The sequence below is a fragment of the Gekko japonicus genome, unplaced genomic scaffold (genome assembly GCF_001447785.1).
Source record: "Gekko japonicus isolate JY-2015 unplaced genomic scaffold, Gekko_japonicus_V1.1 scaffold975, whole genome shotgun sequence".
In the NCBI taxonomy this organism is placed as follows: Eukaryota; Metazoa; Chordata; class Lepidosauria; order Squamata; family Gekkonidae; genus Gekko; species Gekko japonicus.
This window is the reverse complement of record NW_015171531.1, coordinates 127,398-151,693: the sequence shown is the minus strand read 5'-3', so window position 1 is coordinate 151,693 and position 24,296 is coordinate 127,398. Positions and strand designations below refer to the sequence as shown.

Here is a 24,296-nt window from a genome sequence, read left to right as displayed (position 1 = left end):
CGGGTTGGGGCCTGCCTGGCTGGATTTGGCTCAGAGGTCTCCAGTGGCTGATCCTAATTAGAAACCTAAAATCCTAATTAGAAACCTGGACATTTTTCCCTGGGAAAGAAGAAGAAAGGTGGTGGTGGAGAGATTGCAAGGGCAGTATTTTGGAGGAACAAATATCTGAAAATGTTACATATTCTGCAGTGTTTGAGAGTCCTTTTCTAACAGCCACTTCTAAGATTCTTTGCCTGATTTATAGTCCAGACAAACCCAGTAGCAATGTTATCATTTCGGATACTTAATGGATTGAGTCTGAAGACTCCCTGTCTCTGACAGAAGAAATCTTACTGGAAGAATATCCATGAAGTGAGCTCACTGTTTTTGGCTGTGGAAGTTTAGAAATTGTGTAATTGGCTGTGTACCAGTATTATTTCAGAACACTACTTTATAAAGTAGTCTACTCATTGTTTTGAAATAGTTTCTCATTCATTAGAGATTTGCACTTTCCCCATAAATTTCCTAAATATTTTGATTCCCCCCCCCCCCAGACCTTCAGAATTCTAATCCTGAAGTTAGGAGTCGGGGAGATTCCATGCGAAAACATTGATTGAGACTAACATTGGGCTTTAAAAATCCCATGACTACTTAGGTCAAATGAGAAATGCCTCCAGATGACCCGGGGGGTGGTGGTGACTTTTAGAAAAAGGATATGATTTCCTTTGGTATTGGCCACAAACTAATGTGGGCCAACTCACTTTTAACCCTTTGTAGGTCACAGATCAAGATGGGTAGTCATGTTAGTCTGTATGTAGCAATAGAAAAGAGCAAGAGTCCAGTAGCACCTTAAAGACTAGCAAAATTTGTGGCAGGGTATGGTCACTACTCACTTCAAAGTTTTGTTGGTCTTCAATGTGCTATTGGACTCTTGCTCTTTTCTACCTTTGTAGTTCAATTTTTGCAAAGCTAGACTAATAATTTGTGATTTCTTTTTTTTTTTTTTTTAACAGCGAAACCATTTACACAGTTGGTGAAGGAAATGCAACTACACCGGGATGACTTTGAAATTATAAAAGTAATTGGCAGAGGTGCATTTGGTGAGGTAAGTTTTTTTTAAAAAAAACAACAACAACACTCAGCTTTAGATGCTTTACCTAATCAGATGAAATGAACTCTGGCCCACAAGAGTTTATGCCACAATGAAGTAATTAATCTTCAGGGTACCACAGGCTGTACAAACATAGCCATCCTTCTGGAATCTGTAAGTAATCTGTGGTTGTCATAGAGGAAATGGATTTGGGACCAGAAGTGTACAGTAGAGGAATGCAGGCAAAGAGCCACAGTGACACATTGCTTGAATTGACAGGTAAACTGACCAGGACCATTAGAAACCTAGAGAAGTATTAGCTTTTACTGGTGGGAGTATTGTATGGAAAATATGAAGTAAGGATTCAGTTTCAATCATTATCTATATTGTCAGGGGTACAGTGTTTGCTAATTTGGCTGTTATCTTTGAACATGATATCCAGAGAAATGGCAAGGGGACATAATGGAGAATTTTTAGACATGAAGACATAATCTCTTAAGTCTCAAAGAAATGGATCCTTTAGTGATGAATGAGGTTGGAATAAATGTTCTTAAGAGCCTCTTCAATCATACGCTATACCGTGACAAGTATTTAGATAAAGCAGGCACTCTCTCAGAGGAGAGAAGGTCTGGGCAAGTGCTTCTGCGTTCTCAGACACAGCAACTTTGCAGATAAGTAGTGTATCCCAGGAGGTCTTTGCATGCTGCAAGAATCCATGACACACTGTGGATATGCTAGAATTCCATCTGTGGCCACCAAATCCCTTTAGGTGCCCTGCAGGGGTTCTCACCACCCCCTTTTCTGGTAGCATAGTTCCCTGAAGTGCATCAGGGCTGCTGCCAAAGCTTCCCATAGTTTCTGGGAACAGTTTCTAGGCAGCATTTGCAGCTGCTTTTAAACTGAGAGGAATTCTGGTTATGTCACCCGCACACCTGCATTTGACGTATTGTATTTGCACATGGGACTTCTCTGCCTACTTTAGATTCCTGGATCCCATAAAGAGTTAAATGTGAAGAGGCACAAAACTGATTCCCATGCTTGGCTTTAGCCCATGAATTGATACTGTGTAACAGATTTATTTATTTATTTTATTTTATTTTATTATTAAATTTATACCCCGCCCTCCCCGGATGGGCTCAGGGCGGCTAACAAATGAGGCACATATGCCAAGATTAAACAGGTAAAAACAGGATAAAACAAGCAATAAAACAATCATTCATATAAAAAATACAAGTGCTCTAGATGTCACAAATAACTGATGGGGTCACACATGACAGAGTGGTCCCAGAGCGACACGGTAGACTCCAGGTGATATAGCAATCCATCCTTCCTCCCAGGGCCGTCTCGTTCCCCGGTGACACCCACTCCATTTAGCGGTGGTGGTGGTACGGTGATGGTGGTGGCTCCTACTCAAAAGCCTGGCAGAAGAGCTCTGTCTTGCAGGCCCTGCGGAACTGCGCCAGGTCCCGCAGGGCCCGGATCTCCTCCGGGAGCTCATTCCACCAGGTAGGAGCTGCCACCTGGTGATTTGTGTGTCTCTTCTCCACCTTTGATACCCTATGAAGGCCTGCCCCACTATCTCCCTTTCTCTTATTCAAGACTTTGCCTCCTCATTCAGTGATAACACTCAAAACTATCCAAAAGACAAATAAGTGCATTCTGTATCAAATCAAGCCTGAATTCTCCCTCGAAGCTGAAATGACTAAATTGAGGTTATCATACTTACTTTGGTTACATTATGAGAGGACAGGAGTCACTGGAAAAGTCAATTATGCTAGCAAAAGTTGAAGGCAGCAAGAAAAGAGGAAGACCCAACAGGAGATGGATTGACTCAATCAAGGAAACCACAGCCTTCAGTTTGCAAGACCTGAGCAAGGTTGCTAATGATAGGACGTTTTAGATGTCATTAATTCACAGGGTTACCATAGTTTGAAAGCAAGTTGACGGCACATGAGGCACACACATCCCCTTTGATTTTTGCTATATCTCTGCTCTGTCCTCCTCCTCCTCCTCCTTGGTTCCTCTCCTGACTCTGGTAACTCACCCTTTCTTGACTCTCTTCATAATCTACATTTCTGTAACTCTGTCCTCTTCTTTCTTGTCCTATTACTGGGGCACCCTTCCTCTGCTTTCCTGCATATGAGCCCCCACCCTGATCCATCTTTGGCCCTCTTCTCAGATCTATGGCTGTCTTCGGTGTAGTGGTTTGGTGTAGTGGTTAAGTGCGTGGACTCTAATCTGGGAGAACCGGGTTTGAGTCCCCACTCCTCCACTTGCAGCTGCTGAAGCCATAGTTCTGTCAGAGCTGTTCTCTCAAGGACAGTTCTAGAAAGAACTCTCTCAGCCCCACCTACCTCACAGGGTGTCTGTTGTGGGGAGGGGAAGGGAAAGGAGATTGTAAGCCGCTCTGAGACTCGAAGTGAAGGGCGAGGTATAAATCCAATCTCTTCTCTCTTCTTTATCATCTGTATGATGACTACTCAATACCAGTTCCTGAACTTACATCACCAGCTGCCTTTCAAACATACAAGAACATAAGAAGAGCCCTGCTGGGTCATATCAGTGGTCCATCTAGTCCAGCATCCTGTCTCACTCAGTGACCAACCAGTTCCTCTGGAGAGCCAACAATAGGACATAGATGTTGCCTCCTGGCTCCGGAATTCAGATGTTTAATGCCTCTGATGTGGAGGTTCCCCTCAGTCAACTTGGCTAGTAACCACTGATAGTCCTATCCTCCATTAATCTATCTGATCCCCTTTTAAAGCTGTATATTCCTGTAGCCATCACTACATCCTCTGGCAGCGAATTCCACACTTTAATTACTCTCTGTGTAAAAGAAGAAGAAGAGTTGATTTTATACCCTGCTGTTCACTGCTGATCAATATAGTCCTATTATCATTTGATATATGCATCAACTATGTATGTGAAATCATCAACTCTATGTAATATGACTAAAGCTTATTTCAAGCTCTTGTTGATGTTCTATGAAGTCTGACCAGAAGGTCAGTAGTTCAGCAGTTCAAGACCCGGGTGCCGCAAGACGGGGTGAGCTCCCGTCTCTAGTTCCAGCTTCTGCCAACCTAGCAGTTCGAAAGCAAGAAATTGCAAGTAGATAAATAGGTACCACTTCGGTGGGAAGGTAACAGCGTTCCGTGCGCCTTGGTGTTTAGTCATGCCGGCCACATGACCACGGAAACGTCTTTGGACAGCGCTGGCTCTTCGGCTTTGAAACGGAGATGAGCACCGCAACCCTAGAGTCGGATTCGACTGGCTTTCGAGCAAGGGAACCTTTACCTTTTACACCATAAATAAAAATATATTTTTGATAATATTTATCTTTAAGAAGAAGAAGAGAAGAGGATACCGGATTTATACCTCGCCCTTTACTCAGAGTCTCAGAGCGGCTTACAAACTCCTTTCCCTTCCCCTCCCCACAACAGACACCCTGTGAGGTAGGTGGGGCTGAGAGAGCTCCTTCCAGAACTGCCTTTTCAAGGACAGCTCTCGTCAGAACTATGGCTTGCCCAAGGTCATCCAGCAGCTGCAAGTGGAGGAGTGGGGAATCAAACCCAGTTCTCCTCTTCTCCTCTTCTCTTCTTCTTCTTCTTAAAGATAAATATTATCAAAAATATATTTTTGTTTATGGTGTACACAATAGCAAATATTAAAAGATTAAAACCAAGCGGTCTGACTGTGACTACTTGGAAATGAATCTTCGGGGTTAAAGGAGGAAGAATCAGTTAATGGGCTCCAATTTAATGCGTTTCTAGCAATCACCATGTTCTCAAGTGCTGTAGTGGATTACTGAAGCAGACGTATTTGTTCAGTACAAATTTCCCTTTTCTGGGTTTCATATTAAAATGTAAGACCTCTAGTGATACAGGGAATTCTGTTCTAAGATATTCTCTGTTACTGCTGGCTTTGTTCATAAGGCGAAGTCCCTAAACTCTGCTTCACATCATAGGGCATCATTCTCCTATCCTCCATTTTACCCTCTCAACAACCCCACAAGCTTCATTGGTAGAGAAAGGACTTGAACCTGGGTCTCCCAGATTCTAGTCCATTACTTAACTACACTATGCTGTCTCTCTCATAAGGCTTGAATATGGCAGATGCGATTATATCTGCATTTTCAACTTGGGTAGTGTCATCAGTTTCCTGTGTGAAGGGATGGAACATGGAACAAGAATATAATTCTGCTCTTCTCCCACTTTCAGAAATGTGTGTTTTCTTGTTTCTCTGTATAAATTCAGTGCATACCTATATTGGAGCTATTGGAGCTTTTGACAGTTTATCAGATATTTTTGATTTGCCTTCCCGGTCCAGGGAACAAGCAGTTTTCTACCCTTGATTTTACAGTTCGTCATAGTAATATTGGAGGAAGCCCATTGCTGTTATTCCATCCAGGAAAACAGCAGTGTCTTCCTATAGTTTTAATCTTTAATCTGGATAGCTGTCAACATCTGTAGTCCTTCGGATCTTAAATAGTTTTAGTTTATCTTTCAGGAATGTCTTCAGTCTGAGTAGTATTTTAGAGGCTTTTTTTAAAAAAATGGCTACATCTTAAGTGCTTTGGAATGTAACAGAATACACATTTTATGCTTTATTAAAATACTGAACAATTTAATTAAAATCATACTTGATACTTTTAAAAACAAACATTTAAACAATGTTTGCACTACCAAGCTTTGTTAATTAAATAAGCTTGGCTAGAAGGCTGAAATTAATATACATTTTATATTAAAAAATTCAAGTAATCTACACTGGCTTTTTCAAATATTCTGTACCATTTATTACAAAAGGTCAGGGTCTCCCTCCCCCATGCACTCAGAATAGGATTCTGAGGCTAATTTTCAGTTTATTGTAATATATGATATCGTTGGTGTTCTTATAAAACCCAGACTCAAAAAATCGGGGGGGGGCGGGGGGGGGGGGGGGGTGGAAGGGAAGAATTCATATAGCTAAAAACCGTTAAAGCAGAGTTGTGTAACCTGTGGCTCATGCTTCAAGTGGGTCCCATCTATCAGTGTTCTAATGTTTTACCTGAGGGAGGGTTTGGGGTTTTTGAATTGCATTACTTGCTCTACTCGTGAGCCTTGGCTGTTCGGCATTTTGGTAGTTCACTGTGTCTCACCGAATGGGCCAAGGCAGTGAAAAGAAATAAGTGATGCATCTTTGATTTTTGCCAAGTGGTTCCAGGAAGAATTTGGTGTCTGTCATGAGCAGATGAGGACACCCAAGGAGCCATTGACCACCGAATTGAATCTAGACAGTGAATTTGAGCATAAAGGCAGCAGTAGCTTGGTTTGTCATGAATCTTTTAAACTGACATGGAAACGGTTCTGAATGGTCAGGGGATTAAACAGGGCAATAGCGTATTTTATTTATTTATTTCATTTATTTATTTTGTTACATTTATAAATCGCCCACCCTGCAAGCAGGCTCTGGGCGATTTACAGCCCCTGGAAAAAAACATTTAAAATATAATCAGTAGATATATCATTTGAAACCAACCCAGATAGCGATTTAACAGTCCCCCCTTTACCGGCCACACCACTGTCCTGCACGGCAGGGCGGGGGAGGGGTACATGGGGGCCATAGAAAGAAAAAGGATGCGTTTTAAGGGGATACGTTGAATTTTGAGGTTCACAGCAGCACTCTTATGCCGAACACTGTTACGTCCTCTGGGCTTCATGTGAGCAAAGACTCATGAATTCAACATAATTAATCAGTCTAGCCATTCTGTGGATATAAATGCAGCTACACAACTGCTCTCCCGTTTGTCAGCCTGCTTTTCAATGGTCAGTAAATTGCTAATGAACCATGCAGATCATATCTTAAGTGCCCAATCACCGAACAGTAGCGTAGTCCCTTCATGAAAGAGATGCTGATGAAAATGCCTTGTGCAATCAAAGTAGTGATGACTGCCTGAACCAATACCCATTTTAAGGCTTGTGTTGATGAAAAGTGTACTGCTATACTTTCTCTTGCCACTGAGGAGACGTTAGTAGCAAATCTCTCTCTCTCTCTCTCTCGTATGTATGTATGTATGTATGTTACGGGGGGCTGCATGCTCAATTGAGGAGTTCTGGGCAAAAATCCCACCGTATAAAGGAATTCTTCCTCTTGCATGTAGTCAGGTTTCACTTTACAAAATGTATAAGTTGTTTTGGAGAGCGGCATTCTGGGAGGAAGAGAGACCCTGTCTTTCTAACAGGCAGGCCTTGCAATCCAGTTTTTGGCATTTATCCCACGCTTGCTATAGTACAAGTTAGTCAGTAGACCATGCTCAGTTTGCAAGAGTTAAACACAACAGGGAAAAAAAAGGGGTAAAAGTATAAAATGCAGGAACCACCACCCACTGGCTGCAGAAGTGGTAGAAACTGTGAAGTGCCACCACTGTATCTAACCTAGCAACTGTGGGTGCCTTAGTCAAGAAGGGGCCATGGCTCAGTGGTAGAACATCTGACTGACATGCAAGAGGTCCCAGAGCCAATCCCCAGAGTGGGGACTGGGTGGGGTTCCTAGGCTGTCAGTAGCATCTGTCTATTCCATACTCTCAGTACCAAGGCCAGTTCCAGGTTTGGGGGGGGGGCTGAGCAATGAGTTCTGAGGGCCCCCCCCGTCCCTCCTTATCCCAGCACCAGGCTCTCATGTCCCCTCCTTCCATCCCACCCACCTGCATGCCTCCCACTTGCTTGTGTGTCCTTCTCACATCTGCTCACAAGCACTCCCATTGCCCGTGTACATGGTTGCCTGCAGACCTATACCCAGTGGCACCAGGCAGTGTGTGCAGCAGGGAGCATGGGTAATAAAGTGCCAGCCAAGTGAGTGGGCATGGGAATGCTGGCAGCAGTGGGTCCTACCAGAAACACTGGGCCCTTGCAAGTGCCCCGCCTCAAGCTACACTGACACCAGCCCTGCTCTTGGTCCACTCTTTCTATGTCCACTTTGCACTTGTGAGGGTCCATGTACACACTCTTACTTTAATTGAAATAGGCAGTGATAACTATTGGTCCTGGGTTTGTGTTCCAATCATTAGCACAGGCTCACAGATATACACAACCTGGAAAAATCTGAAGCTCTTACATAGGAACACATATGAAGCTGCCTCATACCAGATCAGACCATCGGTCCATCAAAGTCTACTCAGACTGGCAGCAGCTCTCCAGGGACTCAGGCAGAGATCTTTCAATTCACCTGTCATCTGGTCCTTTTCCTAGAAAGGCCATGGGTTGAACCTGCAACCTTCTGCGTGCCAAGCAGAGGCTCTTATCACTGAGCCACTGGCTTCTAGGAATTTGAGATGTGAAATACTTCACAAGCTCAACTTGTAAAGTCTGCCTTTTTAAACCATCCCACTTAATGCTAGCAGGAAGAGTTAGTTGACCAGTATTAAGCTGCCTTGAGTGTTTATCCCAAGCTTAAAAATACTATTCACTAACCTTGCAATGAAATCTTGCAGTAATGAACTGTATAAATCTGATGTCAGTACTTCCACGTTGTGTAGTTAATACACATCTCCAACTGGTGTCTAACCTGTTTCTTGTAGGGCAGTACTCCCCCCCCTTTCTTGTGGTGGGTGGTCTATCTAAAGTTTTGTTGTTGGCCATAGGCATAGTATATAAATGCTGCTTGTTCTTGGTAAACAGTGGCTGCGGTCACACGGAGCATTAGCCACGCTTCAGAGACGGAAGATAGGCGGATTTTCCAGGCGCGATCACAGCACCACATCTAGGAAGAGTAGAGCTCCCGTGGCGAACCCGAGGCTTCCCGCCGAAGATGCGGGGTAAAAAACTAGTACCTCCGAGGTACTAGTTTCCGGAAACAGCGGGGCGCCTGATCGCGTTTCCAGTGGTAGGTTGTGGCATCCGGCGCCTGCCCATGTCCCGTCGCTAAAAGGTTCCCCCCCCAAGTCTCCACGGGATGTGCACAAGCACCCAATGGCGCATGCACACACTTCATTTAAAAACAAACAACACAGCCCCCTCCTCTTTTCCGTACCCCCCCACTCCTGCCTCGGTCTGCTCGAGAGGAACTCTGCACCGGGCGGCAGAGGGGGAGGTGCGGGGGGGGCGTGGCGGGAGGGCAGCCTGGCTGAAGCTCCTCCTGGAGGGGACCGGACGGAGGACACAGTTTGCATTCCTCTGCAGCCCTGGAAGGGGTTAAACCCGCGGAGCCTTTTGCTAGAGAGGCCGCTTCTTTGCCGCGCTGCAGGATTGTCCTGTGATCGGCACCTCCCCCCTAACCACGGGACCTCCAAGGGACGTCTGATCGCGCAACCGCGTGTTATTTTGCTCCGGGGCAAACAGCCACGCTTCCCCCCTGCATTTTCTTGCCCATGTGACTGGGGCGAGTGTAGCTTTTCCCCACATCTCCACAGAAAAACCTTCATACTGCTACAGTTCCATGCCCCCATCTGTTTGGTCAGAGAAATATTTGGACCCAGACATCTGGCTTCTTCATAGGACTTTTTGAGTAGCCATGTATGTTTCCCAGTTTACTGATCATTACGTATGAAAATTATGGTCAATTGGATATTGGTTTTGGTTTGGTTCTCCACCCCCCCACCCCCATTCTAGCAGGCACGGTGTCAACTGATATGTATATGGCTGAATGTTGTCTTTATCAGCGGTTGCAGAAATTAACAATCCATTCAAAATCCATTTCTTTTCTTTTTTAATATTCTAGGTTGCAGTTGTTAAAATGAAGTGCACAGAGCGCATTTATGCAATGAAAATCTTGAATAAATGGGAAATGCTTAAAAGGGCAGAGGTAAGTACAGTGTTTCAAACTCCGATTTTTTTTTTTAATAGCACTAAAGAAAATTGCAGTGAACTTCTGCCAGATTAGAAAGAATTACTGCATGGGCAAACAGGGGCTTCGTTTTGTGTGTGTGTGTGTGTGTTTAAAAAGTGAGCTGCTTTAATGCAATCAGGTCTGACAGTCCCTTCGAGGCATCTGTTGTTCTCAGCATTACTGTGTATTCGTTTACCAGACAGTCTGCCCTAGTTCTTACAGTGAATTATATTGGCCGGATTTTTGTTTACTGTAAAACCAAGTTAAAGACTTACATGGAGGCTTTGGATTTCATTTGCTGTGACAGAGAGAGCCACATGCAAAAGCCATTATTCAAGAGGAAAAATAGATGTTTGTGCATTTTGGGGGGAGAGAAAAAAATCAAGGCTTCTGGGGAGGTGGTTTGATTTTGGAAGGTGGGGCGATTCTTAGCAGCGTATTGCAAAAATGTGAGAATTTGTGGAAGTAAGAAAAAGCTGGAACACTGCTGATGCGTCATTAAATGTGACGTGTGGTTTGGAAATGTTTATCAATAAAGGAATGAACAGTCCATGTACTCTTAAAAAAACAAAGAAACTATTTAATGGACTGAACACATTAACCTGCCTTATACAGAATTAGACCATTGGCTTACCAGGGTTAGTATTGTCTCCTCTGGCAACCGCCCTCCAGAGGTCTCAGGTTCTTTTCCCCATCCTTTTAAGGGGAGATGGCAGGGATTGAATTTGGGACCTTCTTTCATGCAAAGTAGATGCTCTGCCCCTGAGCCACCGCCCCTTTGACCAAAGCTGTGTGTGTACAAAACAGTGAAGGATGGAATGGCAAACATCTGTCAGGATCATTTTTAATATCATCTATATGCAACATTCAAAAATAAACCATACAGATTCGGTGGTGGTGGTGGTAGGAAATGTATATCATGGGATAATCCAGTGCCTAACTTTCATGGGATTTGAGGGGACTTGACAGAGTCCTGGAAGAATGCAGTCTGCCAATCCCGGTGCAATCTCCGTTCATCACAGAGATGTTTTCACGGAACTCAGCTTTTAAAAAGAGACTGGTTTGGATCCTTCATTCCACGTGTGTTTCTCTCCACCCACTGCAGAGGCTGTCCTGTGCTGTGGAGTGCGTCCCTCTTGTGCTAGATGCTTTGGGGTTCCTTGTAGAGCATGGCTCCTGCAGAAGCGGAAGTGCCTAGCACAGGAATAACTGTGCTTCACAGCTTCTGCAGCAGCTAAATGCATGTGGAACAAAGGCACAGGATCCCAGCCATGTCATTATTTCCTCCTTTTGTCTTACAAAAAGTATTAGTCAATACAGCTTGCCATTCTGCAAGAACTGGTGTGTTCCTGGCTGTCACTGGACATCCCCCTCCCCAGCTGTTTGAAATGTGATAAGCTCCATGTATGCATCTCTCGTCTCCATAGGAGGTTGGAGGTCCCTCTAATAATTATAAATTAGGATTGTCAACTTATTAAAGAGTGAGTAGTTGACTGATTGATCAAAACATCGATTCATGAGCTAAAGGACAATAAAGGTACCAACTCTTGAGTTAAATAATGCATTGATATAATTTTTCAAGAAGCAATAAACAAGGCTTAAAACTCCTCCTTTATTGCCGATAAGTAAGCCAAAAAGCCAGCATTCTCCTAATTCCCAGTTCTTTGGATCCAACCCTGTCTTTTCTTCAAAGGTGTAAAAAGTTTTTCACAATTTCCTGTTCCTCATTCTATTTTTAGACTGCGTGTTTCCGAGAAGAGAGAGATGTTTTGGTGAATGGAGACTGTCAGTGGATTACTACATTGCACTATGCCTTCCAGGATGAAAACTATTTGGTATGTGTGAACACCAAACCTTGAAAGAACTGGCCCTTTGCACCTGCGTTCTCCCTTGGAGTCCTTTGGGGATTTTAGAGTGTGGGATTGTTGCTAGCTGCTTGCTGTGCTTGCATGCTTGTTCCTTCCTTCTGGAGGAAGGACAAATTTCCCTGCATAACTCACATACAATTTGCTTTCTTTTATTTTCCTCTCTAGGTGTGTTGATCTGCCATTAAATGTAATGAGCTAGAGTGAATATAATTACTTGAATTAAATGAAATTCAATGTTTATTGCATTCAATTGAGTTCAGTTAAATGCTCATTCTCTCGTTATTTACCTTTGCATGCTGCAGCTTCATGTGTCACTTGGAACAAGGTGTCCTTTAAAAAAAATAAATCTGGTACTGGCCAAACCAGTTTGTGAGCTGCTTGTGCCTTCTCTTTTATTGCATTTGTTCTGGTTTTATAATCATTGTAAGCTGCCTTGCATCCTTGTACGAGTGTGGGATACAGGTTTTCATTAAAGTAGATTAAATTTAATTTAATCCTATACTGTCCGGAGATAAGTCACTCAGGAAGGAAAAAACTGAAATAAAAATATCAGAGAAATCATCCTTAGAGTTTCAGGTGTTGGACTGCGGTAGAAGAACAAGATTCGAGCCCAGTAGCACCTTAGAGGCCAACAAGATTATCAGGGTATGAGCTTTTGCGATGTATCTGACGAAGGGAGCTTTGGCTGCCGAAAGCTTTTACCCTGGAAATCCTGTTGGTGTCTGAGGTGCTACTGACCATGGAAAGCAACGCATTCAGCCGGAGGGAGAAGAATTCCATCTGCCTCGTGAAGAAACTAGTACAGATACGATATCTCTGCCCAGTTTCTTCATACCCTCTATGCATCTGACGAAGAGAGCTGTGTTTCTCGAAAGCTTATGCTACAATAAAGTTTATTAGTCTTAAAGGTGCTACTGGGCCTTTTACTATTTTTCAGCAGCAGACTAACACAACTCACTCCTCTGGACCCAAGGTGCTACTGGACTCAGATCTTGCTCTTCTACTGTAGGCCAAAACCTGAAACACTAAGGATGATGAGAGCCAGCGTGGTGTAGCGGTTAAGAGCGGCGGACTCCAATCTGGAGAGCCGGGCTTGATTCCCCACTCCTCCTCCATATGAAGCCTGCTGGGTGACCTTGGGCCAATCCCAGTTCTCTCAGAGCTCTCTCAGCCCCACCTGCCTCACAAGGTTCCTGTTGTGGGGAGGGGAAGGGAAAGGAGATTGTAAGCCTCCTTAAGGTAGACTCCTTAAGGTAGAGAAAAGTGGGGGGCCCCCACTCTTCTTCTTCTACTACTACTGGACTCGAATGTTGTCCTTAGTGTGTATGTGTAGAGAACCCTGAAGGCCGTGTCCCAACCTGTCAGAGTCTGTGCTGTGAGGTGATCTGGAGGCTTAGATAACTGCACGCGGCAGCAACTCTAGGAGCTCCTACCTTTTGAAAGAGGAGGGAGTCCATTCGTTCCCCTGATGCGGAGAGTCCTTATGCTTTATTCCTCAAAAACCCTCTCTACATGTTAATTGGCTGGGCACAGGAATGTCTTACAAAGCACTGGCAGCCAGTGTTCCCTCTAAGCCAAGTTAGTGTGAGCTAGCTCACAGTTTTTTAGCCTCTGGCTAACACATTTTTGTCTTAGTTCATGAAGGATGGCTCCAGAGCAAACTAATGTATGCAGTAGCCAAATCGCTTGCTCAGAACTTTAATGCTAGTAGCTCACAAAGTAGAATTTTTTCTCACAAGACTCCACAGCATAGAGGAAATATCGCTGGCAGCCTCTGTGTAGTACACTTGTGCGCCCCAGTTTGAGAAATGCTGAATTTTATTAAGGGCTCCAGAATGAGTTTTGACAGACTCCATACTGGGACATTTTAAGGGCAGTTAATAATGTGTGGTAACACTGAGTCCAAGTACTAGACTTGACAAAAAATTCTATTGGGTGTTGCTTTATGTTCGTATGTCATCGTTAGGTGTGTAAGGGTTGTGATGTTTTGATTAGTAAAATGTATGTGTACATTCCATACCTGCTTCATTCATATCATAATTAAGCCCTTAGCATTTAAAGCAGCCCATAACTTCATGAATCAGACTCTCATACTCCTTATCTGTTCAAGAATTGTGCGTTAATTGACATTAACAATGTACTGAGTTCAGTAGACCTTGTTTTAGAGTGAGATTTAAAACTGAAAGGGTTGATTGTCTGTGCTTTTCCTGCTGTTTATGATGCTATTCTCTCCTATGATACAACTTCACTGAACATGTTTCAACCGAGTTAATTTATGCAGTGTCGTTACTGTTCTTCAGGCAGGAAAGAAATAGGTTTATTTTTGAAAGCGTTTTCACAATGCACAGCCTCTTGTTTAAAGACAGAAACACATTGGGGGGGAAAGTGCATTTAAACTGAGTTTAGAACCCAAGAGTACTTCCAGGATGAGCAGTCAGTATCCATGACTTTTGGTTGACCTGCGTTCTCAAGGAGTATTCACTTGTGAGCAAAGTGCCTCTGAAGAGCCCATGAACACTTCAGGGTTGACCAGTTGCCTCAAAGACGTACTTTCTTGAGCTTAGGTTTGGGATATTGCCATGGCTTTTGGAATCTGTCTTCATAGAAAATACTGCTATGAGATTTCCTCTGTAAATTTTATTTAAAATGGCTCTGTTAAGGCAGTATTATCTGTTGTGTTTCTTATGTAACTGATATGAGATCTTGCATCTTTTAGAAACCCTGTGGTCTTGAGATGTCCTTGTACTCATGGGGATCGACCAGGGTGGAGCACGTGCTTTTCATAGAGAAGGTTCTCTTTTTGGATTGTCCACTGAAAACCGTCCCAGCTTCTTTTCACTCAGTATTTTGTCATTTAGATTGAGTATATGGCACACAGCTGCAGTCTAGTAAAGCACACATACAACACCAGGGCTCAGGAGAGTCATATAGCATTCAGTAGAGCATAGTTCCCCATTTTCCTCCTCTGTTCCTCTGGCCATGATGAACATATGGAAATACAAACAGAACCCTGTAGAGACTCCGTCATCCATGCTCATCTTCTGCCCTCTAAACTGATTTCATTCAAATTACTGCAGAGTGGAAATAACCTGCATGGTGCACAGAAGAAGGGCCAGATGGACCTCAGTCCTCTAGTGCTCTCTGGTTTTGATTATTCACTCATGTTGGTGGGAAAGGAGTGAAGAGAGACTAGGAGAAGAAGAAACCCAGTGTAGCTTGTTGACAGATGTCAGCCGTTAAATGCAGTCTTACACACACAGGAACACACACACCTTTCTAATTCTCAACGAAGCCTGAGCAAGAAAAATCTTATTAGAGTGTGTTTTACTTGGAGCATCTGACTATCTGGCAGCTTAAAATGGTCCCAGTTAGAGATGGGGGAGGGACAAAACAATCAGTCTTCTTTTTCTAGAAGCTTCAGTTTTTCCAACAGAAAAAAATGGAAATTTGGGGGAGCATTGAAAAGAAACTCCTTTGAAAATTTTTATCTTTGAAATGAGTGAAGAGCTATTTAAGACAAAGTTTTATTCTCTTGCAATGTATAGCATGAAGATTTTTGTGTCAGACAATCTATAGCATGAGAACATAATTCCTGTGTGTGCTGTAGACATACAATATTTTTGAGGACATATTGTTTAAACACGACTACTTTTGCCCGTTGCTGATAGGCTAAAATGTGTATGATGATAAATACAGTATGGACGACTTCATTGTTTTCTGTTATAAAGTTTAACATGATATCCACATATGCTGCAAGTGTTACGGTGACTGTATATCTGCCTAATAATACAGTTTCTGGGTATTACAGCATTGATGCTTTTAATTTCCAAATTTCAGTTTTTCTTCAGTCTCAGATGGGAAAACTAAGATATATGCACTAAAGTAATAGGATGCAGCAGTTTACAGTTGTTTCTCCCCCTCCTTTCTTTCTGATATGGGGTATATTTGCCATGTTGCTTGTAGAAGACTTAATTTTTTCCACTAGAAAAATTGAAAAGCACTAAGAAAATCCCTTCAGAATTTGTCCATGTTTTGTTTTCCTGGGCCTTCACATCTCCAACCAGGATGATTTTGCCAAATAGCTCAATTGTTAATGCTGGCATAAACTATGCATTTTATGTTGCTGAAGCCTTATGCGTATATGCCCAATATTTTGCAACCACCCCCTGCCATGGCTTCAGAATTTGTGGAAATTTTATACCTCTCATTCCAGTTTCCATTTTAATTTTAATTGCATTGTTTGTAAAAATTTTTTTTAGTACTTAGTAATGGACTACTATGTGGGTGGTGATTTGTTGACGCTACTCAGCAAGTTTGAAGACAAGCTTCCTGAAGACATGGCCAGGTTCTACATTGGTGAAATGGTGCTTGCAATACATTCCATCCATCAGTTACATTATGTACACAGGTAAGGACCATCTTATTGCGATGGGAAAACTCACACTTTGAAGCCTCCAATGAGCTCCGTTTTATCACGATGCCCAAATGCAGTTGGCTGAATAAGTTGGGGTTGGTTTTTTTCACCAGTCCCATTCAGATGATGCAGAACAAATCTCAGTTTAAGATGCCTGTGTTTCAGATGTCAAGACAAATTGCGGTTAGTTGAAGGTTTGTGATGGTCAAGAACCTGGTTAATTGTCATGTTCACTCCCACTCTTTATTCTCCTCTCATGCAAAACGCCAAGATTGAAGACAGAAGGCTTTAGCCAACTCCAACTAGTCATGAGGTCTGAATGTGGGTTTGTGGACTAACTGTACTTCGTTTCCTTTCCTGTAACATGGCCGAATCCTGGTTTTTGAGTTGCAGTTTCTGAGAAAGGCATGAACCCCAATTAGTCTAGGCACCAACCGTTGGATTTCAAGACAAATTAGAGTTAGTTGAAGGCTTCCATCATCAATCTTGGCATGCTGCATGCAGAGGAAGGAGGTAGAGAGTTGGCTTGATCAGCCGTCAACCAGATTTGTGCCCAACGGCAACAAACTCTCTTTTGTTTATAACATCTGAACTGCGCTCGAGACTGGTATCATTGAAATGACACCATGTGAAAAAGCAATTTCAGTACAATGTGCAAGAATATCCTGAGTTGATTGCAAACGAGCAAGGAACATGCAGGAAAACTAACCCATTTGTTTATGGGCACACACCCAGAATGATACAGATTGCATGTAATCTGAAAGAAGTTTGGAGTTTATTTATTTATTTATTTATTTATTTATTTATTCGACTTTTATACCGCTCCTTCCCGTAGGCTCGGAGCAGTTTACACGCAATTAGTTATACCTATCTAGGGCCACAATTATACAGGGGAAGGTGACAGCCTACCAGCACCCAGGCAGCAGGGCTCTCTCTTTCTTTCTCCCGGCTCCTTCATGGTGAGCACTTCACCTTCTGGCACGACGTTTTTTCGGCACAGCTCTTATTCACAGCGACTCCTTCTGGCGAGACCTTTTCCCGGCGCGCGGCTGTGTGACAGCTGCAGCTGCGATCTACGTCCAATTGGCTCCGTCGTGCCGTGCGCCGCATCACCATGCCTCCGGTCCAATCCTTGTCCGGATTCCGTCGCCGCTCTGCATCGGATGGTCGCCATGCTTCTTGCCGAGTCCCCGGGTCTCTGCCATGGGACACCGCTGGAGGCATAACTGAAGTTCTCTAGAAATGTGTTGAGGTGCCAGCCTAGCTCATATAGGTCACTACTTTATTCCCAAACATAATACAGTTGCATTTGATGGAGGAGAATCAATACAGGAATCAAGGAGGATGGCACCACAAATATCAATGATCTCTTGTAGCAGCCTCTTAGTGTGCCTCAGTGTACCAAAGGCTTTATTTGTGAATACTGTAGACACTATGCAGCTGCAAGTATAACATGGTTTGGAGTGCTGTGAGGGCAGCGGAGGAGATGATCACTCACTAGACTTAGGTCCACATGCAAACAAAACATGTGGGCCCATCTGCTTCATGGCAATCAGTAAGACTGTCTTGTTTACAGACATGTTTACTCGTGGGTTGCCTTCATTGGTGTGGCTCCAACCTTCTGTTGGAGGATGAGCATCTTAAGTTGAAGAAAGGCTTTGTAGGCTGGAGGAAGGCTTTCAAACCTTGCTCAGTGGAGTGGAAGGGGCAGGGTTAAGACTAACCCCGTTGGTTACAGAGGGCGTTGTTTTAATATAAGAGTGTTTTACATTTCAGCTAATAATGTCAGACTAATCCATTGGATTGTCATAGCTTCTAAGGTAACTGCCCTTTCATCTCGTACTAGGGTTGCCCAGTCCCCAGGTCCCAGTGGGGATTCCCTCAGTTTTTGGGGTTTCAGTCCGCCACCGGCCAGCAGGGGAACCCCACCCCCAAACAGCCACGTACCCAGCAGGATGACGTCACCTGGTAGTGATGTTGTGTTGGGGATGTCACACGCTCTGGTTTGAGGGCAAAACTCCATGGTAAATTTGGTCTAAAACTCTAGAGTTTTGCCCTCAAACCAGAGCATCACCGCACAGTGTCGCTGACGCAATGACATCACTTCCAGATGATGTCATTACGTTGGGGACGCCTGGAACGCCCCCCCAGATCCCCCTGGCAAGGGGACCTGGCAACCCTGTCTCGTACTATTCATGGTGTCATGGTGTTTTCTTCTTGTGAAGCGGCTTAATTTGCATGGGGCTCTGTGTCACCATGTAAAATGGTAGGCATCAAAGCTCTAGCCTGCTATTCAATGGTGGCTTCTGCTGTCCCACCCATTTCACATTCTTTTTATAAGGTAAACATTGGTCTCTGGATTCCAAAGATTACTTTATAGTGGGAAGGGAGCAGTTATGAGAAGCCATTTGCAAATGCGGGGTACTAATATTTTTCTCGTTACAGCAATTTTTCTCTTGCTATACATACCTTGGCTTTTTAATGACCTTTCTAAATTACTGCAGTCTCAGGAAGTCACGTGAAGACTTTTCGTCTCAGTTTTGAGCAAGCAAGAAAATTGGCACTTAAACCGGATTTTCTGAGTAAACAAGTGTAGTAAAATGCCACCAGGAAAAAGTTCAGTGTAATATTGTGCATTAACAGACCTGTCTTAGAGATTGCTTTGGAGCGGTAACCGTGTTAATAATGCTGCACCCAAAATGACAATCTTGTGGCACCCTAGACTAACAAATGTATTGTGGCATAAGCTTTTGCTAGCTGGAGCCAACTTTGTCAGTCGCACGGAATGTTGTTTTTAGTTGACGGAGACAGATGCCAGAATCTGCAAACAGCAGCGCCCGGGGTGGGGTGTTGCAAAGAGAGGCCAGAAGGTCTGGTTTCCAGGGCATAGGTGTGCTGCAGAGCACCAAGGAAACCAAGACCAAATTAAGAGCCCAGTCACTAGGTGTGGGCTTCTCCCAGCTCTTGGTGAATTAGCAAGTGACTAGCATGCATAAACCTGAAAGGAGGGACAATCGCTTTTTGCAGTGAGCTAGCCATCCCAAGTCCCGGCGGAGTCTGATAAGATCAGATCTGCATTCCAATCCAGCAGCTTTGTGCCAGAGTCTTTCTTTGAATCTCTTCTTAAAATACCGTAGCGTGTAAATCCATTACTTAATGCCCAGGGAGGCTGTTTCCTACCCCAACACACTCTCGCCGATTTCTGAATTTCCAGTGTTAGTGTCTGATTTGTCACTTAAGCCAGTGTAAAATAGCAGAAGGTTATTGCTGGCACATGATAACGTATATCACGAATGAGATCTTGCTGATTTTGAAGGGCTCTTGTGATAGTGTCCCTTGCATGGATATCAGAAAACGTTTGTCACTGAGATGTGTTGCAGGGCCTAGTCCCTGGGTTTCTGTCTGTATTCAGTAGCCCATTGTTGTTGCTCATTAATTGTTTCAGGCCTGTGATAAGGAAGGCTTGTTCATCTTCCAGGAAAGGTTGTAGATCCCTGATGATGCACTCGAGAGGGTACAACTGAGAGCTTGCAGGTTGACCACCAGTGGCATTCTGTTGTTCTCTCTGCTGAGCTTTGTAGAATGTGACCCCCAGACCCTTCTCTGGCCTTAGCCTGCCTTTTCAGTTCTCTGAGTGGGTACAGGAGTTTTTAAAACACTTGGTATCAATCTCAGAAGTCTCCTTGTCCAAAGGATTGGTGCGTGTATTTATTTCATAGTTTGGCAGTAGACAGTGGATTGCAGATTGCATGGTCTGTTTTGGATGTTTGCTAGAACCCTGTATACAGTTACGTGTAACATTCAGTAAGTTTCTTATATAAAGTGGAGTTTATATGTCAATCATATAGTTGAACAGTGCTTTTGAGAAAGCAGACCTGCTGTATGGACTGCTTTTAGGTTCACATTGACAGTAGGGTGGAAGTTGTTGAAACCCTGGTGGAATATTCAAGGGCCCTCCATCCTCAGCAGCTTTGTTGTGTTTTTATAGTGCCTGATAAAGGCTGGGGGAAAATGTTCCTTCTGGTTTTTTTGTAATAAACCCCCCCCCCCCATTGTACATATAAATCTTTCTTCCAACTGGCGGTAACACTTCATACATCTGACAAAATGGGCTCCTGCTCACGGAAGCTTATGGCGTAATAAATCTGTCAGTCTTTAAGGTGTCGCAGAACTCTTTGTCATTTCAGAGAATGTGGCTTGCTACCTGCTAAACACATTTAACCTGGAAACAAACCCATGTTATTGGCTGTTATTTTCTTGGACAGTTGTGTTGGGCAACAGCTGCATATGAAAGTGTAGCTTAAAAAGAAGCATTAACGCCTGTCTGAGGCTCTCCCAGGAGTGAAATCACCTTCCTTCCTCTTATATTATGGGAGGAAATGGAAAGCAAAGTACTCCTTGTACCCTTTTATTGTTGGGTTGCGCTTAAAATGCGTGTTCCAGAAGAACCTTTGGTAAACAGGGTTTTTAAGAGGAACACATGGTAAACATTGCCCTCAGCATAATGTGAGAAAAGGTTCAAGCCTTTCCACTAGTTCCCCCCCCACACACACACACACATACAATTCTGCTATTTCAAATTAAAACAAAAATTAGTTTTTGCTCTTGCCTTTTGCTTTAGATTATCATGAGCAAAGAGTGTAAATGGAATGGTTATTTTATGTGTTGCAGTCTCAAAGTATGCGCAAGGATATGCATAGTTCTTCTGGGGCTAGGAAAGACAAATTTCTTATTGAGGGCATATTAGAAACATAAAATGTTGGGGTCTGTGAAGGTCAAGAGGATTTTTTTTTTAGTTTGCAGTGTTTCACACTGACCTTTCTCCCAGAGGGACCCAAGGCCAGGTATACGGAAGGCTTTAACAGAAGCAGATCTTGCCAGTGGCACGCTTTGACTCACAAAAAAAGCTGATGTCAGGAGACCCACATAGACAAAAAGCTGCACTGCCTGGGCAGCTGCAGCGAGGAGGGGAGGCATGTGGAATTATCACTTTCTGCAGGGGTCGTTTCATAGAAAAAGAGCTAGGGGAACTCATTAGCATAACTCATTAGCATACACCACACCCCCTGACATCACCGGAATTGTGTCATAAGGCCACACACCCCGCCCCCAATGGTCCCGGCCGCCACCGCCGGCCTTGCAGCTCCACTGCCGAGCCCCATGAGGGGCCCGGCGGTGGACCTGCAAGGCCAGCGGGAGTACAAGGAAGCCCCGCGAAGGCCCTCCCTGGCCCCAGGCAGGCAGGGGTGGGGAGAGGCAGGGAGGAAGCAACTTACCCTCCCTCTTTTCCTGCCTCCTCCTGGCTGAATGAGGGCCGGAAGCGGGGCGGCCGGAAGCAGGGGGCGGGGCTTCGTCATGTGCCCAGCCCCCCGTACCTCACCCAGGGGAACTGTGATCCCCTGCGATCCCCCCGAAATGACCTCTGACTTTCTGCCTCTTCCACTAACAGATGTGCCACCAGTGAAAGAACCAGGAGGGACAACTTTGTCTGATTTCCTCTCCACATTGCACCTTTACCCCTCTGCTCCCACCAGTTAGCATTTTGTCCACTCCCAACACCAGCTTTTTATGGGTCCACTCCTTGTGGCTTCATTTTCTAGCATTCTATCCATTATGAATAACCAGTCTGTGCATAATTTGCATATCTTGTATGTTAATGCATTTCTGTGAAAAATGGCCGGGTGTACCTGTTTCCAGCCAGATTCAGAACACATTACAGAATGATGTAATTCAAGCCAGTCCAGGTGGAAATTGGAACCATTAAACCAAAATGTTCACACACAGAGGCACCATTATTACTAGGCAGTGCTTCCGTGTTGCTACCAGCAGTAAGGAACAAAAAAAGTGCTAAAGTTTGCCCTTTTTATAAGGATACCATTACTTTTGTTTTTTGAAATAGCAAAATAAGTAGATTATATTTAGTACAGCGGTATTTATGCCATGCTTATCTAATTTGGGGAAACAAAATGCCATGTCAGACTCAAGTCATTTTAGTAGTGCGTGGGCAGCTTTTGTAACAGGATGAGTGTCATGATGATAATGCTTTTAAAGTATCCTTTGTGCTCGCGACTGTTGAAACATCATTTGTCAATTTGCTGTCACGTTTGGACCCCTTGCAGTTTCTTTGGGGCTTTCCTACCTTGCATAGATATTCATGTAGATCTATGGTGCGGCCTTATTTGGAATGCTGTGTAGAGTTCTGGTCATCGTATCTCAAAAAGGACATTGCAGAGGTGGAAAAAGTAGAGGGAGGGCAACCAAGATGATTAGGGAGTGGAAGGAGCCCTGAACAGGCTGCAGAATCTGGGACATAAGAGACGACTAAGGGAGAACATAATAGAGGTATGTAAAGTTAGGCATGGGGTGGAGAGAGTTGACAAAGAGAAATTTTTCTCACTCTCCCCAAGTACTAGAACTAGAGGATATCCAGTGAAGCTGATGGGCACTAGGTTCAGGTCTGAAAAAAGGAAACACTTCTTTATAGAGAGAGTGATTAAAGTGTGGAATTTTCTGCCCAGAGGATACAGTGATGACCACTGGGATTGTTGTTGTTGTTCAGTCGCACAGTCGAGTCCGACTCTTTGTGACCCCATGGACCAGATCACGCCAGGCCTTCCTGTCTTCCGCTGTCCTCTGAAGTTGGCTCAATTTCATGTTCGTTGCATCTATGACACTGTCCAACCATCTCATCCTTTGCCGTCCCCGTCTTCTTTGACCTTCAGTCTTTCCCAGCATCAGGGTCTTCTCCAGTGAGTGCTCCCTTCTCATTTGGTGGCCAAAATATTTGAGCTTCAGTTTCATTATCTGGCCTTCCAGGGAACAGTCAGGGTTGATTTCTTTTAGGATTGACTGATTTGATCTTCTTGCAGTCCAAGGGACTCTCAAGAGTCTTCTCCAGCACCATAGTTCAAAAGAATCTATTCGGCGCTTGGCCTTCCTTATAGTCCAACTCTCGCAGCCATACATGACTACTGGGAATACCATTGCTTTGACCATGCAGACTTTTGTTGGCAGGGTGATGTCTCTACTTTTTATCATGCTGTTTAGGTTCGCCATCACTTTCCTCCCAAGGGGCAGGCGTCTTTTAATTTCATGGCTGCTGTCACAGTCTGCGGTGATCTGGGATCCCAGGAACGTGAAGTCTGTCACTACTTCCACGACTTCCCCTTCTATTTGCCAAGGAGTGATGGGGCCAGATGCCATGATCTTAGTTTTTTTGATGTTTACAAGATTATTATTGTAGAGGCCCTTAAAAGAGAGGGTGCTCTCTCCCCCAGACTTCCTCTCTCTCTCTGGTATGCAGCCGTCTTAGGAAGCCAGGGGTGGGGGTGCCCCCCTTGCCCCCTCCCACTTCTGGTAGAGTGCCACCAGCTCAGGGTTTGTCAAAGCTCCCCCTACACCAGAGGAAGAAACCAATTGTACAGGTTTCTCAAGAGACATGTGAGATGGTCTGGTACTCCCATCTCTTTAAGGACCTGCCATAGTTTGTTGTGACCACTGGGATAGGCAGCTTTAAAAGGGATGAGACCAATTAATGGAGAGCAGATCTACTGGTGACTACTGGCTCTGGTAAAGGGAACCTCCACATTCAGAGGCAATCAACCTCTGAATCCCACAGCCAGGAGGCAACATCAGGGGAAGGCCTCGGTCACTATGCCCTATTCTTGGACTTCCAGAGGAACTGGTTGGCCACTGCGTGAGACAAGATGCTAGTCTAGATGGACCACTGGTCTGATCCAGTAGGGCTCTTCTGATGTTCTTACGTTCTGATGTCCATATGGAACTTCCGTCGCTTTGTATTTATGTTGAGCCACTGTGTCTATAGTCCATCACTACAGAACGAACCAGCCAGTGAGGTCTGAACTACATCTTTGTAGTATATTTTGAGGTCTTCAGTTTGTCTTAATGACTATTTTAGGTCTGAGGTTTTTTTGAGCAGCCAGTCTGAAGTAATCAGTCTTCAACATGATGCTAGTTGACACATACCAATTTTAAATTTCCCAACACTGTTACAAAATTGTACTGTATGACCTGCATTTAAGTGAGTGCACCAGTGGAGTAAAATATATGGTTGACTGCTTAAGTAGATTAATAATTACCCAGCAAAGCTAGTGTTTGACCTAGTGTGTATACTATGTGAAAGTAA

At 44.1% G+C, this 24,296-nt stretch overlaps 1 protein-coding gene across 1 annotated transcript in view; it reads left to right on the top strand.

Moving 5' to 3' along the window:
* Window positions 1–1,027: 1,027 nt before the first annotated feature.
* The window catches only part of CDC42BPB (CDC42 binding protein kinase beta), a 119,000-nt gene continuing 95,731 nt past the window's right edge, over window positions 1,028–24,296 (top strand). The window contains exons 1-4 of the mRNA XM_015419590.1: window positions 1,028–1,084; window positions 9,761–9,844; window positions 11,608–11,703; window positions 15,996–16,144. Coding sequence (XP_015275076.1) covers window positions 9,776–9,844; window positions 11,608–11,703; window positions 15,996–16,144 — 314 coding nt within the window. The 5' untranslated portion in view covers window positions 1,028–1,084; window positions 9,761–9,775. The remainder of the gene's footprint in view (window positions 1,085–9,760; window positions 9,845–11,607; window positions 11,704–15,995; window positions 16,145–24,296) is intronic.